The sequence below is a fragment of the Ornithodoros turicata genome, chromosome 1, assembly GCF_037126465.1.
Source record: "Ornithodoros turicata isolate Travis chromosome 1, ASM3712646v1, whole genome shotgun sequence".
Lineage (NCBI taxonomy): Eukaryota > Metazoa > Arthropoda > Arachnida > Ixodida > Argasidae > Ornithodoros > Ornithodoros turicata.
In genome coordinates this window covers 90710334-90727799 of record NC_088201.1, presented here as the reverse complement: position 1 = coordinate 90727799, position 17466 = coordinate 90710334, and the positions used below count along the sequence as shown (strand labels likewise).

General features: G+C 49.9%; 1 protein-coding gene and 1 long non-coding RNA gene across 2 annotated transcripts; both read left to right on the top strand.

Moving 5' to 3' along the window:
* The first annotated feature begins 2453 nt into the window (after window positions 1–2453).
* On the top strand, window positions 2454–3004 carry LOC135366186 (uncharacterized). The gene is made up of 3 exons (XR_010414109.1): window positions 2454–2489; window positions 2547–2637; window positions 2852–3004. It is a non-coding gene; the product is annotated as an uncharacterized LOC135366186 (long non-coding RNA).
* An 8052-nt stretch (window positions 3005–11056) lies between these two features.
* Window positions 11057–13067, top strand: LOC135378565 (uncharacterized). Its single transcript, XM_064611618.1, has 2 exons — window positions 11057–11595; window positions 11699–13067. Exons 1-2 carry the CDS (start codon window positions 11057–11059, stop codon window positions 13065–13067), a joined length of 1908 nt encoding a protein of 635 aa, XP_064467688.1.
* Window positions 13068–17466: the final 4399 nt, after the last annotated feature.

Here is a 17466-nt window from a genome sequence, read left to right as displayed (position 1 = left end):
GACCTCGATATCTCTTGCAATATCTCCATGTAGAACGGAACACACACAACTACATCTCCAGATGTGCTTCCCTGCCGAAACGAGAAGACATAACATCATTGAATTGTCGCCACAATTCCAACGAGATCCAAAGACAAATCAGACAGTCAATTCGTTCATTATGTAGCCGTCAGGTACAAGTTCCTCACTGACAGAATCAGGGTTTTTGAAGAGAAGCTATACCTTCGCGACATCATGTTCCACTATGTTGTGTGGCGAAGACCGTACCCACGGAATAACGAAGCAATTCAATGAATTGGCTTAAAGGATATAAATGCTAAACGCTCTTTTCCACTTGATTTAATGTAATCCAACATGTTTTGTACACACTGCACCAGTTCAAAGAATACGAAACCAATTGAAGGAATTGGCCTAGAGTATCAATAAAACAACAACTTGATTTCTAAGGTTAATAATGAGGAGTTTCGTCGCTAGTGTGGATACCCGAGCCCACTGGCATAAAATGCGATGAAATGTGCCCCTTCACCATAAGGATCGAAGTCCTGACGTGTCTAAAAAGACCAAAAAGCTCTCATCACAGAGTGTTGATGGGCTGGATTTCACCAGGGGCCAAGCAATTTTCATAGAGATAGAAAGGGTGAAATTCCAACTGACTAAGGATCTGAGAGAGCGCGGTTAGGGAAGGTTGGTAGCATGGACAAATAAGAAGAATGTGCCCAGGTCCCCTACGGCACCGTAGTGACATCATCGGTCAGAATAGATGAGATATGCATAGAGATTCCAACTGAGCACTGCACATGCCACTTGAGGTGGCGGTTGATACCGCGGCGTCTTTTAGCCATCCAGTGATGGTTTAACCCCATCAGAGCGACATCGCGGTGTTTCGCGATGGGTTCCCGTGTCTAATATCTTGGCCTGCAGCGGCGATATCGGGATGCTGTTTCTTGTGACAAATTTTCCTTCCATCCCCCTACGCGTGCACCTTGCGGCTTGTGAGAAATCCTGGCGGTTGTCCAGATATTTGAAAATTCCAGGCAACCGTCGGTGCTTCTGACACCTTTAAAGTCTTGTAAATCCCGCCTGGACTGTTGGATCGAGACCAAAATTCAGGTCCGAACGGGCCTGGATTAGCTGTGTGATCGCGCAAATCACACGGGAACTGATCTGTAGTGGTTTCGAACTCGTAGGCGGAGACGCATTAGTAAAATTCGTTTTTCCGAACTTCAGTGCCCTTGTTGGAAAAAAGTTCGCCTCGGACAGGGTTCATACTTGGAGAACCCACTGTTCTCGACGCGGAGCACGTGATAAAATTCACCGCGTCTCTCTAAATTTAGCAGTTCTCGAGTTAGAGGATTCCGCGTTCACACTCCTCCCAATAAATGGGACCAGCGGCTTTCCCGCCCCCCCCCCCCAAAAAAAAAGCCTTCCCGTTGCTGCCACATGGTCATTTGCCTTCGTTATGAAGGTCTCAATGTGCTCTTTCGAACAGCGTTTGTCCCGCAGGCGCGCGATGTTCTGTTCTCCCGATATCGGCTTAAGAGCATGACGAGCTGCGAGGCTGGCTAGAGCCACCCTGAAACGCTTCCCACTTTTCGGTGTCGTAAGTCAATTACCCGATGTCCGATTTAGTCGAAATTTTGTGTGCGCGTGCTCTGTTCCCTGCTCTACAACTTTCCAATTGAGACCAGCCGTCGATTTCCAGTGGTTCAGACGTCATTCTCGAAATTCCTGACACCGACCACCGTTCACCGATTTTTGTCCCTGTCTTCAGGCTTGAAGCCCACGGCGGATCCGACTTCCTTTTAATGGGCACACGCACTCGACATGGGAAACGCGTAGAAACTTGCCGCATCTTTCTATCCCTCTCGGTTCTCGAGTTAGAACACCGTGGCAACGGCGGTTCTGTGATACATGGGCCTGGGGCATTTTTTTCGATATCGGGTTCTTGCTGGCGTAGGAAGGTGATTGAGATGTGTTTTTGAAGAGGAAAATGTCCTCTTTCCGATAGCGTTCGTCCCGTCTTCGCGTGACTTTCCGTTCCCTTGCTACATTCCGAGGAGCGCCTGGGCGCTGGGGCATGGCCTGGCGGGCAGGTGGCCTTCCTGCCGTTTCTGCGCTGCGGGCGGCGTCCATTTCGCTTGCAAGCTTCGTTGCGTTCGCACGCCTTTTTCTGGCTCCCGTTGTCTCGCGTTCCGTCGTTGCTCTGGTGCCCTGGACTGCTGTGAATGTGTTTTTATGCCCTACTAGTGTTGCCTGGGGGTGCTTTTATGTGTGCACCCTGGAAGATAGGTCCAGAAGCCTTGCGATTTCTTAGATTGAAGGTTAGTTCTATGTTTGTACGATTCGTGCAACTTTTGTTTGGTATCATTCCTAGCGTGTGGGTTCTATTACTTTATGCTAGCAGTGTGATTATTACCCTTTTGATTCCTATTACCCTATGCTTTATCTTTCAACTAAGTGTACTCGTGACCCTACCAGCACTTTTCAAGGTGAAGATGCAACATCGTCAGTGGCCCCGTTACTAATGTCTAATCTATGAATTTCAGATACTTTCGACGTATTCATTGCGGTGAACAACGCGGTTGGGACAGCACACTCACGACGTGGGAAGGTCACAGAAATGTTGAAAGACATCAGGTAAGTTACGCTAAAGTGCGTTTCAGAGCTCTTCAGTGACTTGTGTTACTGCGAAACAGATTGGGCATACGCTTCACCCGTGCAACTTCGTCATGTGCTCCACGGCGGCACAAGCCTTTACGGCTGTGCCACTGTATGTAAAAAATGCTGAGTGATTTTAATAAAGAATTTGCAGGGAAGTACAATGTGTCGCACCTTGTTGACTTTTTTACAGATGTGTGGAAACGTCGTAGCGGATGAATGTGAATTATGGATCTCCAAGTGGCGTCGCCCGCGTCATTTTCAAGATTTTACCCGTTTTGAAGGTACGTAGTGAATGTGCGAGGCATTCACGTTCCTACTACGTGGTTATCCATGCGTTTCCCGTCTTCGCAGGCAACAGGGCTGTTGATAGGGAGAATGCTAGGCTACTGCAGACTGCAGCCATAGGCGCTGTGTCTAAAGGTATGCGTATACGTCGATGCGTACTTCACAGTGACATTTTGCTGTAGCAGTGTTTTTGAAATTACATTTCTTGCAGGTTAAGCTGACATGACGCTGCAGGGAAGGGAGTCCGTGGCGAAAAGTGAATATAGCCGAAGTTGGATAGCGTTAAGTTTTGCGCACGAAAGGCAAGCTGGACACATCGCAAATCTCCAGTTGTACGAAACACAGTGCAGCATGGTCGTCGGTTATGCCAGTGCTTCAACATATGTTTCAGCGTCGCACTTCGGACATTGCGGGCATATACCTTTAAGTTTTTCCCCTTGTGGACCGATGCTGTGTGTGTTCATGGACATCATGTTTTCAAAGACATGTAAGTTCTCAATAATAATGCGAAAAAAAATGGTGGTCATGTTACGCTGTGATATAATACCTGGTGAGGTAATACGATGCTATGACGCTGAGTTTCATACGAAATAAAGTGTTTGATCTAATGTTGCTTGTTTGTGCCACTCATACGCACTGCTGTGCGGTGTTGATGTAATGTTCAGAGAACGCCAGTAAGCCTGGCTAAGGCACGGGAAAAAGGTCCACTAGAGGTCCGTAAAAGGTCGTCATTGACGTACTATTGACTTCCTTGGGACGTGCGCGGATGTTATTTTGGCAGTTCTCAGTACGTCCCAAGTATGTCAAAATTATGTTTCAGGATGTCCTCAGGATGTCTTCATCGTCCTGAGGGTAACATCATGTAGACGTCCTTGGGACATCGGTGGTTTACTGGGGTAGGCGCAATGTCCCCATTTTCCTTCTATTACGTACTACGCGGACATCTGTAACGGGTGTCCTGCAGCGACAGCTGTTCGCGCTCTGGGAAGAAGGATTCCGGCGTCCATGGCGGCACCACCCTTCAGTTTGAGTGCAGGGCGGCCACGTTTCCCTAATCAGAGCGCCACCATAACTGACTGACTGATCTCCTCGCTGTGTAGATAGATTTTATCATTGTCATTCCTGTGTGCATGCTATCGTTGTTCATCTGTATATATATGTTCATGTGTGTACTCACGTGTGTGTGTGTGTGGTATGGGGGGTGTATGCTATGATTGTTCATCTATATATGTGTTCATGTGTGTACTCACGTGTGTCTGTGGCATTGGGGGTGCATGCGTGTGCGTTGCAGAGTTTATTGCGTCGAATAAATCTTCCCACTACAGAATGTCAAACGTGCATTTTTTTATTGAAGCCAACTCTGAACTATACGACATTACAGTACGTAACCAAAGCCATTTTTATGTTTTCAAATTTGAAAGAAATCCTGTTGTCGGACAATACAATCTTTTATTGAGAAAATGTGCGTTCAATATCGCAAAACGTCATCCTTGCGAACTTGAAATGAGCTAGTTCATCTGCGCTATATGCAGACACCCCATCTCATCGTCATCATTTATTGTTGTTGTTATTGCTATATATGCGGACAGAGCTTCGGAGTCTTGTTCTTTGCCTTGAAGAATGGCGCCCACGGACTTCAACAATTTCAGCCCCTTATTTTTGTCAAGCACGGCTTCAAGCTTTGGTTTAACAGATGCTCATGCACCTCGAGCCCTTTGTAAGAAATCGTGCACGTCCCGAACAATGTGCAAGGCCTCCACGAGAGTCAAGTTTGCAGATTCCAACTTGGTGATGGAAGCGGGAATGAACCAGAAATTAGCTTCTAGAGCTGATTGATTTATAAAACAAAACAAAAATTGGAGATGTTAGTCCCAAGCCACTCGGGACTGGCTACTCCAGGGCGCGTTATTGAGAAAATTCAGAAGAAAGGAAAATTACACAAATCTATAAACTTTGAAATGGAATAGATGAAAAAATCACCACAAAACTTGACACCAAAGGCAACTGTGTAGGAGAGTTCACGTCTGAAAATCTCAATGCACAAAAAACAAAGAGCATCACAGAGTGTCAAAGAGGTCCGTCGAGACGAGGAATTGCACAAGGGCGCGTATGAGCTGATTTCCGGGCGAGCACCCAAGAACCTTTGCAGTGGAGTATGGGCGATTATCCAAGCGGGCCAGCGATGAGAAAAGGGTACAACGGTGTGCACTGTACCTCGTGCAGTCTTGGAGTATATGATCCACGTCTTCAACTACACTACACAGACCGCGATTGAGGGTTGAAACCTTGCCGAGCTTAAACAATAGTCGCCCACTGTATGGCACGTTGAGGCGGAGCCAGTAGGTGAGCGACGTGATGCGTCGAGGAAGCGCTGACGGCATATAAAAACGGAGATCTGGGTCCACCTTGCACTGGAATGACGTAGAAGGGACACTTCTTCGCCAGTGTTCACTGCACAGATGTCTCGTAAGGGTACCAATTGCTTGCTTCGCGTCCGCTTCGGATAAATACGTAGGGTGCGTCGGTACATCACGTTCCACACGAGCCCGTCTCGCAAGTAGGTCGGCAGCCTCATTCCCAGGGACGCCACAGTGACCTGGGATCCACTGCAAGGTGATGTTATGTCCCTGTCTGACAGCAAACGAATACTCCCTGAGGACGTCACACACCAGTGGAGCGACAGACCTCGAGCCCATGGTGCAGTGCAGAGCTTGGATGCGGTTTTGGAGTCACTGTATATGGTCTAGTGAATCGGGGGTTGACGGGACACAATGAAGGAAAGCGCCATATGAGTGGAATATAGCTAGGCCACAGCAGTCGAAGTTGGGTGCGATAGCTTTGCACTTCCAATCGACAGCTCAGGAACTTCCAATGCACAGGCAGAGCCAGTCTGTGTCGATGAGCCGTCAGTAAAGATTTTAATTCTGACATCATCGCGATGAAGTATGCTCAGACTGAGTTGGCGAAGAACAATTGTTGTAGTTGATTTTTTGGGAGCCAAGCCAGGGACATTGACAGACACAGGTGGTGCCTCAAGGGTCCATGGTGGGACTGCGGGTAGAGTCAGTAGAGTCAGGTTTTTTATGCTTGGGAATGAGGCTGCGGTGAGCTAAAACAGCTTGGCAGTAGCTGGATGCTGGTAGCCGAAGAATGTCGCGCACTAATGTGTGGTGGTAATGGAGTGGAGAGTCGCATGTGTTGCCCAAAAGACTGTGCCGTCCGCATGAAGACCAGCAAAGGATCCTTGGCTTCACCGATGACAGGGGCAGTTGGCGTTGATTTGTGGACACCAAGGAACTTTTTCATGCTGTTTGCAAGAACGGTTCCCAACCCTTGTTCGGACGAGGGACAAAGGTTATGTAACACTGTAAGATGCTACATCAACATCTGTCGTATGAGGGAGCGGTAGACCAAGCAACGCCCTCGTAGAAAGCCCCCAGCGGGCACCACAGAGGTATCGCAGGACATTCAGCCGAGACACAGCTCGACCTCTCAGACACCGAACTTCCGCTCTCCAGGACAGACAGCGGTCAAGAACCACACCAAGAAACTTGTTGTGCGTAACACGCCGCACAACATGCCCACCGATATGAAGCTGAAAGTTATTCAAATTACGGAGAGTGAACGGCAAAAATACAGTCTTCTCATGAGAGGTCCATGCCTCTGTTTTCCAGGAAAGCGGCAACAACATCGAAGGCACACTGCAGGCGGCGCTGTAGCGCTGGCCAGTACTTGCCGGATGTCAATATGCATACGCATATCATCAACATACAGGCTGATGTTGACGCCCCGTGGCAGGAGAGATGGAGAGCAGCCATAACGACATTGCAGAGGAGTGGGCTAAGGACCCCCCCCCCCCCCCTGTGGGACACCTGCTGTTGCGCCGTCATGAAACGTTACACCATCCGAAGTCATCATAAAGACAGTTCTACCACGTAGATAGTTGGCTATTCACCTGAGAGCTCGCCCAGTAACGCTCAGGGAGAAAAGCTCATGGAGTACATGACCATGACTTGTACTGTCATAGGCCCGCTTAGGAAAGCCGCCACGGTTAGTAGACCTTCTGGTCTAGCCTGTTCCGCGTGGGTTACCACATTCAAGACACAGTCCATCGTACAACGAGCTCTTCTGAAGCCTGCCTGTGCCAAGTGTAGGAGCGTCCGGGACTCCAGAAACCACTCAAGGCGGTTCAATATTGGTCTTTCCATTACTTTGCCCACGCAGGTGGTGAGGCTAATGGGACGAAATGAATCCAGTTATCTTGGTGACTTCCCTGGCTTCAAAACTGGGATAACACGAGCCGCTTTCCATACGTCATGCACGACACTTGTGGGCGTCAGTCGAAGAGGCACAAGATGGCCGTGTGAGGAGTCAGCAGAATTTCAGAAATGTTCAAATGAAGCGCGAGAGCTCTCAAGGGTCGCTGGCTCAACAGGGCAATTAACAGATCTGAACAATCTGCCATATTCTTCCGGTATGTGTATAAGGGGAAAGGGTAGAACAGAATGACTTCTAGCTTTTGCGACCCAGGCGTTGGAGGTGTTTCCGGATGACATTGCGAAGCTTACAAATCTCCTGGTAGTCCTGATGGCTTCCAGAACGTCGGAACCGTCGTTCTGCTCGGCATCGTATTGTTCTTAGGTGATACCTTCTATAGCTGCTAAGTCATTTTACACGCTAACATCTTCAAACAGTCGCTGCGCCGAGCGAATGCTTAAGGCATCTTCTTTTTTGAGCTTGCTGTCCACTTGACGCACGATTTCAAAATTTGCGGCAGAATATTTTGCTGTTTCGATCCACGTGCCCCGTCTGGTCACACAGGCTGTAGAGGCAAAGCCACATCTGAGCAGACGAGCTCTCCCAATTGCGCAACTTGTTCTGTGGAAGGCGACATCGAGCACTGCCTCCTATCCTGTAACCGGTACCTCTCACAAAGACTCGTCCTCCAACGCCACTTGCAACAACTTGGCTACCCTAACGTCTCTTTGCCCACCATGCTCGGCCCGGTCCTGCACAACCAAGGGGCAGTTACGACTGCCCTCTTGAGCTGGGTTGGGTTCTGACGACGACGAAGTTGCACTGATCTGACTTGTTCTCTGCTGCTCCTCACGAAATTCATTTTTTGCCTTTCTTTCGGCTTCTCAGTTCTCGGATATTGGCGGAGCATTTCCCCCTCTTCCCCGTACCAATGGAGGGGGGCGGAGGAAACCGCCGGACCACTGGTCATCCTGAGGGAGACCAGGGGCCGCAACGGCCCAGGCCGGCGAGAAGTCGGTCGCCAGTGGGAAGGAAGACAAGCGAAGATGCTGTGTCTGTCTCACCGCGTACTTCACGCACCGAGCTTCTTACTGACCTCGGCACCATGAGCGCGACATTTCACGAGCAGGACGACATTCTCCAGCGTATGGAGGTTCAGTCTTGTGACCTAAGACCAGTGGATGACTATAAAGTGCCTCAGGATGGGTTTCAAATAGTACGGTATAAGAAGAGCCGTGCTGACGGCATCCCGGTCGTTTTTCGCTGTGTGAACCCCGTCGCGCGCGACATCCTGTCGGCAACACAAGAGACGGTGCTCCGTCACCGCACCAATAAACAGGGTACCCTCATTGTGCATGTGTCATCTGAAGAATCTGCGTGCCGTCTCGTGGCCCTCCAGTCACTTGCTGGAGTCGACGTTCTCCCACACATGCCTCAATCATACCTTCGCACCACGGGCAGAATAGTTGGCGTTCCACGTCAGTACAGCGACGCACAGCTCCTTGGTTTCTTCCGCGCCAGCGGCGTTATTGAGGTGAAGAGAGAGGTGGCCTATTCCCGCGAGAGCGACGGCTCTGCCAACGCTATCGTTAAGTCAAGTATTCTTCTCACTTTTCAGCCTGGCCGCGTGCTCCCTGCCAAGCTACAACTTGGCTTCACTTACTATCCAGTCTCGGGGTATATTGAACCCCCGGTCCAGTGCTTTAACTGCCAGAAATACGGTCACTATGCCAGGAATTGCCGAGGCTCCCAGCGATGTAAAGTGTGTTGGGACCGCATGATTTAAAAAAAATGTCTGGCCCGACGAGAGCCGAAGCGCGCCAACTGTGGTGGACAGCACACCACGATCTACCGTGCTTGTAGAGTTGCCAAGGCCGCAGTCGCTGCGAACCGACGACGTGTCCTGAACAGAAAGTCAAGTGCAGCAAGCTTACCTTCGCGGCGTCCTCCCTTTGGAGAAGCCCACTTCTCACGACTTCCGTGTAGCAGCGAGCAGCCGACGCACCGTCCCCTGAGACCGTTAAAGACCTTTGCATCTGCTGTCACGACTCCAGAGCCAGCTGGAAAACCGGCGCCTCAAGACCCCCGCGATCACCTGAGCCGTCTCAAGCTCGACTTGAGAAAGAGGATCACTCCTTTGGCGCAATAATCGCTATGATGTTCACTGCCCTGCGTGCCATTGTCCAACAAATACCTGCTTCGGGAGATCTACCGGCTGTTCAAGCAGTACTAGCGCTTGAGCCTCTTCTGCGTCATCTTCCCTCTCCATCTGTGAATGGCTAATCATCCGCCACTTCCTCGAACAGCCCCTTATCGCCACACGACTATCTTTCAATGGAATGCTCGAAGTCTCCAGTCGAAGACGCCTGATTTTCGCCAGTTCACATGGCGGCACAAATTCCCCTTGCTCTGCGTCTCCGAATGCGGTATCACAGAAGATTTTCGGCTCTCGAATTACCTTACCTTTCTTTCTGAACCCCAAGGATGAACAAGTCGTGTCGCGCTTTTTGTCCGGTCTGACATTCCCGTAGTCCGCCGGACAGTGCGCACGCAGGGGACTGGTGACTACGTGACCTGTTCCGTTCGTCTAGGCTCCCTTGATCTCACGGTTGTCTCCCTTTATTTGCTTCCTGGTGTTCCCTACGACATTGCTGGGAATTGGACACACTTATTGCCAGCCTCCCGTCGCCGCTTGTGCTTTGTGGCGATTTCAACGCGCATAATGCCGTCTGGGGTAGCACACGCACCGACGCAAGAGGACAGCGCGTTGCGGACCTCTTCGCCGACAGAGCTCTAAGTATATTAAACGACGGTTCCCCAACATATCTTCAAGCCACATACCTCTCCTCATGTCTTGATCATACCGCTGTGTCAACATCAGTGGCCCGTCTTTTCACACGGGGAGTAGATGCTGACACCCTTGGAAGCGACCACTTACCCGTTCTTATCGGCATCCGACGATCGCGTCAGCCGGCTATATCACGTTCCGTCAAGCGAACCGACTGGCAGCTCTATCAGGCCACACTGGAGTCGCCTTCGTCAAACGATGCACTGGGAAACCAGCAGGATCTTGCTCGTACTGTAACAGGTGCTGCGCAGGCTGCTACTAGCTGCTTCCGTGTCCCCGTGTGCTTCTCTGCCATCGATGCTAAGTACGAGCGGCTTCGTGCTCTTCGTCATCGCGCGGAACGCCGTGCCCAACGCACTGGTCACGGTCCTGACCGCCTCGAAGCCCGGCGGGTTCAGAAAGCTATTGGGCGCCATCTGCGTCAGCTTGCGCAGGTTCACGCCCTCTTTATCTCCTCGTACACCACTCTCCCGGATATGGGGAGTACTACGAGGCATTTCCTCCCCTGTATGTCAGCGGAATCCGTTCCGCTCCCTGTCCCTTTGTACATCACAGCCTGAACTACAAATTGCCGAAGATTTTTGCGTCAGACTTACCACCAGCACTACCAGCTCAGTGACGCCTGCAGTCCCAGTCCACGCGCCAAGTCATCCTGTCCTGGACACGCTCTTCACCCTCTCTGAACTCGAAACTGCACTTGCAGCCGCTCCCCTGCACACCTCACCTGGGGCAAATCAGGTTACATATAAGGCCCTTTGGCACCTTCCCCTATCAGGCCGCTTGCACCTCCTGCGGCTTCTCAATGAGAGTTGGTGCACCGGACAAGTTCCGGAGAATTGGAAGACGGCCATGGTGGTTCCTATACTCAAACCAGGCCAATAGCCGCACCACATTGACTCTTTCCATCCCATTGCCCTCACCAGCTGTATAAGGAAGACACTTGAACGCATGATTTTCACACGTCTCAGCTGGTTCCTTGAGACTACTGAGTATTTCCCGGAAGTGATGGCGGGTTTCCGCCCGGGCCGATCAGCGCTGGACTGTGTCATCAACCTAGTCAGTCGGGTACAACAAGTCAAAGCAGAGGGATTATTGACTGCCGCTGTGTTCCTCGACGTAAAGAAAGCCTACGACAGTGTTTACCATGCTGCCATCCTTGACGCTCTTACTGCGGCTCAAGTTGGCGGCTGCCCTCTGCGATGGATACAAGACTTTTTATCCGGTCGCTATCTCTTCGTGCGCACCGCTGGTGGTGACACCACCAAGCACCACGTGACCCGTGGGGTCCCGCAGGGCAGTGTCCTTAGCCACATCCTCTTTAATCTTATCATGGCTTCCCTTACCCCGTTGATCCCTGCTCACACGCCCATCACAATATACGCCGACGACATCCGCATCTGGACTTCTGCAACCCGTCAAGATACGATCCAGCGCCGACTGCAAAGCTCTCTACATGTGATTACCACCTATCTTGCCTCCCGTGGCCTAACAGTGTCACCGGCGAAGACTGTTGCAATGGCGTTCTCGCGCAAGTGTTTCCGCAGGTATCCACTCTATCTTGACGGCTCCTCTCTGACTTTCGCCACTTCATGCCGATACCTAGGTGTAATCCTTGATCGCGACCTAACTTGGTCCCGCCATGTGAAGATGGTTACCACAAAGGCGGCTGCCTCAGTTCACGTCCTCAGACGTATCGCTGGTGCGTCCTGGGGCCCGTCCTGCTCTGATCTTCATCGCATCCATCAGGCCCTCGTGTTGGGGACACTACGCTACAGCCTCCCTATATTGCATGCCCCTCAGCCAAACACAGGAGCGCGAGCTACTTAACATCCAAGCCCGCGGCCTTCGCATTTGTCTGGGAGTACCACGAACATCGGAGACTTATGGCACTCTTGCTGAAGCACGGGAGACTCCTGTCCCTCTTCTGCGGGATGCTGATACACTTCGAGTATATTCTCGCTATCTCACCAGTCACCCTCACCACTATCTTTGCCATATTGACGATGAATGCCCTGACTCAGCTTTCGGCAAGACCATCGCCCGCCTGAAGGATCATCTTCCTTCCTCCTCAACCACTCCCAATTATGCGCCAGCAATGTGGACCCTTGCGCGTCCTGATATCTTCTCCACCATCCCCGGTCTTCAGCGCAAGCGTGACACTCCCGCACCTGTAGCCCTCCAACTCGCTCTCCATTTTTTGCACTCCACGTATCAGAACCATCGCCAGGTATACACGGACGGCTCAGTCACGGCAGACAGCTCGGGTGCTGCATTTTATATCCCTGATAGTGACTTTCAGCATGCCTATGTCCTCCCATACCCAATGTCTTCTATGGAAGCAGACCTCCTCGGCATCCTCTCTGCTCTACAGCACCTGCTCGGTCTGCCGGCTGCACAGTGGGTTGTTCTGACTGACAGCAAGGCTTCACTGGATTTGCTGCTCTCGTTTCGCCCCAGTGCCATATGCACTCTCAACACGCTCATACTACAAGCTCTGACACAACTTGCGGCAACTGGCCATTCTGTGACGCTTCAATGGATCCCGGGACACGTCGGCCTCCTTGGTAACACCCGCGCAGACACAATAGCAAGAAACGCAACATCTAACAGAGCTCTCCCTGCCACCCCTCTGCCCCTAACGATCTCTGTCTGCTCTCTGCACATTCGCCGGTGGCGTTGTGTCCGTACCCGGCAGTTCCGAGCGGACTCTACCTCATATCATCATTTCGTACGTCTCATTGACCCCATGCAGGACTTTACTATTGCTTGCCGCTGCAATAGAGCTGAAGAATCACTCCTCCACCGTCTTCGAATGAATGTTGCACTCCTGTATAAAATGCGCCAGACGAACACCCTCAATTGCACAACTTGTTGTGTGGAAGCCGACACCGAGCACTACCTCCTATCCTGTAACCGGTACCTCTCAGAAAGACTCGTCCTCCAACGCCACTTGCGACAGCTTGGCTACCCTAACGTCACTTTGGCCACCGTGCTCGGCCCGGTCCTGCAAAATTAGGGGGCAGTTACGACTGCCCTCTTGAGCTTTCTCCGTGCCACCGGTCTCACGACCAGCCTCTAAGGCCCTGTTGTGTATCTGTCTTTGTGTATGTGCGTGTGTGTGTGTGTTTTCGTTTTCTTTCCTTTTTTCGTTTTCTTTCGTTTTTTTTTTTAGTTTTCTTTCTGTTTTTCTCGTTTTCTTTCTGTTTTCCTTTTCTTTCTTTTTGGTTTCTTTCCTTTTTTCGTTTTAGGAATAGCAAGTCGGTCTTTGCCTGACTAACCTTTCCTTCCCAGTAAACCAAATATGTCCCAAGGATATCCTGGGGAAGAACTGAATTTGACATTTGGATATCCCAGGGACGTTCGTGAACGTCCCGTTTACGTCCGTGCGACGTCCCTGGGAACAGACTTTCTTCCTCATTTTGCAGTCCGGGCGACATCCTATGAACGTCTCTGTTGGATATCTGGATGTGAATGGGACGTTTACCGTGTCATATCAAATTAGCTTGTAAGCTGAGCACTATGCATTATTATTCAGTTTTTGTTATCTGTCCACGTTTTAGAAATTGTTTTAGATAAATAATCGACATCTTTTATTTGAGAGCGGTATGCAACCGCTGAATATAGCTGTGGATACAGCACCTATCGGCAACGCCACGTGACCTTGCGCATGCCATTGTTGTTATGGGAGACCGCTTGCACTCGCACATACACACATATGTGATATCGAGTGAGCACTACCTACGGAGGCCCGTGGTGGCCTCTTTTGGCGTACTGGATGGAGCATATACTGAAATGAGACTTGTAGGAGTACGTTCAGTAAGTGTACAGCGCGGTGAACTACGATTGTAACGGTGAAGACGTCTTGGGAACTAATTACTTCGTGTGCCAACAACGCCGAAGCATAACCGTTGATACTTCTGGCGTCCCTTTCTCACAAACATTGTGTTTTTAATTCAAACTATCTTCCATGATGTGATTGCTCTGCAAATAATGGTCTAAACCCTAAATGTTTCTCGCTTTGCTTACGTCACTCCAGTAAGCGTCACGTGTCCCAGATATGTGCGCAAAATGCAACGCGGTGGGGCAATTCTTTTTACATCCTGCAGATGTCCCTGGGAGATACGATGTCGGACGATTTTCATTGTCACATTGTGGACGTCCAAATAACGTCTGGTGGACTTCCTGGACATAGGTGACGTCTGAGACTTTTCTGGGACGTCCCTGGGATATTTCTGGTTTACTGGGTTGCTTGTTTTTTCTCAATAAACACATTCCCCCCTCCCTCTCTTGAGCTTTCTCCGTGCCACCGGCCTCTCGACCAGCCTCTAAGGACCTTTTGTGTCTGTGTATATGTGCGTGTTTCTTTTCTCTCTTTCCTTTTTTCGTTTTCTTTCTTTCTCTTCTTTTTTCTTCCTTTTCGTTTTCTTTTTATGAAAGGAATAGCAAGTCGGTCTAAGCCTGACTAACCTTTCCTCGTTTTTTTTTTCAATAAACATATCCCCCCCCCCCCACACACACACATCTGAGCGCCAAATCCTTGCTGCACGCGCATGGGACTCTTTGCAAACACGTTCTTCGTGTTCGATATGAGGTCATCAACATTTTGGAAACAGCCACGAACTTCCTCTGCAACTCTGTGTAGCGCGTGAGCTGCGCAGGTCCGTCAATGGATGTGCATATGATGCTACTAGCAATGTCCTTTCTGACGCACATCATAGCACGGCTGACTCCTGTTGGTCGAGTGGAAGTATATGTAAAATAATTTGAAAGCTGGAAGTGACAAACAACACGGGACTCACAAAGTGCTAGCAAAGGAAAGTTATGCCGAAATACAAAATTACGGAAGTCCCCTAACTTCTTTCGCAGAACGTTGTATTCCACTGAGATATGGTAGCGCTCCTGTATCTGTCGGTCATTCCCAGGCAGTGAAATTACAACTGCCAAGCAACGGCTCCAATGTGAGGATTGCTTGAACTTCCGGCAGCTTAGCTGATGCTGGTAATGCTCTCACAATTGACCACAGAGCTAGAAGGACCAATGGGAGGAGTGCCTCAATGCTGGCATTCACGTGCTTCTCAGGTCATGAATGAGACGACCTTGGCTTTGATTGTCCCGGCTGAAAAAGTCCTAAACAAGAAAGTTAACAAGAAATCCTAAGAAAATCTGTTGTTTCTGTTGACTCTCGTCTGTTGACACGAAACAAAGGCTCAACACCATTTTCATAATGGCAGACATAGGTCGGCATTTTTCGAAATATTCATTCAACATCACATCATGTCCGGCCTAGCCCACAGCCCATATAACATCACATCACCATCACAGCCCATCACATCATAACCCATCATTCAACAGCACCATCACAGCTCATCACATCATTACCCATCATTCAACATCAACATCACAGCTCATCACATCATTACCCATCATTCAACATCAACATTACAGCTCATCACATCATTACCCATCATTCAACATCAACATCACAACTCATCACATCATTACCCATCATTCAACATCACAGCCCATCACATCATAGCCCATCATTCAACATCACAGCCCACCACATCAATACCCATCATTCGACATCACAGCCCATCACATCATTACTTATCATTTGACATCATAGCCCAGAACATCATTACTCATTATTCGACATCACAGCCCGTCATATCATAGGTCAGAATTCAACTTCAGAACTCGTTCTGAGTTCAACTTCGCTGTGTATGATGGACTGAATCTGATCTGCAGGGAGCGGTTATGAGACTGAGGGCCTTGTATACTGCGTATGCTTGCGCTTCGGTGACGACTTGGCTTCGGGGCTTCGGTGACCGTGCGTCCCGGTTCCTGGGCAGATGTCATCTTTTGGGTGGCGGCCGTTTACAGTGACGTTCGTAAATTAAACAGGTGTTGTGTTTGTACTGTCGCAATGGTGGGCGGGGCTTGGCGGGGCGCCCGCCCACTTCCGGGAGCGAGCCTTGACGGGGCGGGGTGGCGATAGGGTTGTACTGAAAGCGTGAATGCAAATACCAGGTGCGTAGGGTGAGGATTGGCGAGTGGCGTGGCAGCTGGTATGCCGCTGTCCTCCTAGTTTGCGGGTTGTTGCGCAACGCGCCGATCGACTGCTGATATTGTTACATTATAGAAAAGGCATGGCAGGTCTTGGCCTTGGCATCCGGTGGCTTTATGGTATCAAGTTTCTTGGCGCTGCACGGCTGCTCATAGAGCTGGCATATTTCCGTTTTCTGCTACGTATGTGGAAGGTGGCGGTTGTGTGGAGAGAGGCGGGAGGGGTGATGAAACTGCTCGTCGGTGTTCGGTAGTCGGTTACGCTGCATCGGGGAATGACCGGGATCTCATGATGGGAAGGAGGCATGTGCCAATACAGGGTGCAGAGGAGTATCGTGACTTCGCCCCTGTTTTTCTGCGTGCGTTGAGATTTCCTCTTTTTTTTTCTTTTCCCAGATGAGCGGTTTTGACGTGCTGCTGTTTCAACTGGGACTTTTAAACTGGGCTGTTTGAACTGGGGGTGCATTGCAAATATCTAGCAGGGAAACGGCGGATTTTCAGGCAAATGCATTTTGTTTTCTCTCTCTCTCTCTCTCTCTCTCTCTCTCTACGATAGAAGCACGTTTGGTCATGGTTCGGGGCCGATTAGTGGATTCTATAGTGCGTATAAATGAATGTTTCGTACGTTACGGCATATACGGAAAATACTCGCACAGCGCGTATTTTGGGATATTGCCATCTGCTCCAATTGCCTTTGTGTGTGTGCGCGCGTGTGTGTGTGTGGATGTGTGTGCGTGCGTGTGCGTGGGTGTATGTCTTGCTGTATTTCTAGATGCACTGGTGTAAGCAGCATGGCGTCTGAGTCTGGTGGGGCGTACTCTGCTTCTTCGCTTTCTGTATACAGTTAGGAAAATTTCCGCGTTCGCATTTCAATCTGCACAGCCGGCCTCAGTTGCTCTGTTGGTAACGTGTTCACTTGCTGAGCTCATGATCGCGGGTTCAATCCTGGCCGAGAATGGTAGCAATGTGGGAGCGATAAACATTGCTTCCAGCACCGGTGTATTAAAGATTGCTTTGGCACGTCTAAAGTACCCCGGGTGGTCGAAATTATCAGTAGCCCTACCATGCTCTCTCTCCACACAAATGGGCTAACTTACGATGCGCGTAAATTTACTCCCAATTATATTATTATTCAATATGCACTGTGGTACGGTGCAAAAAGCAGACGATGTCTGTGGTGCATGCCTTCTTTGTTGTATACCTTCACACCAAACACGACGAAAAACAATACTTACATTAACAATTTTAATGCATATTTTGAGGTGCATAGTTGCATGCATACTTCTGCAGAGTTTTTAGTGCATATTTATGAGCACTCCTTTTTTGGTTATCGATGGGTCGCTGTTCAT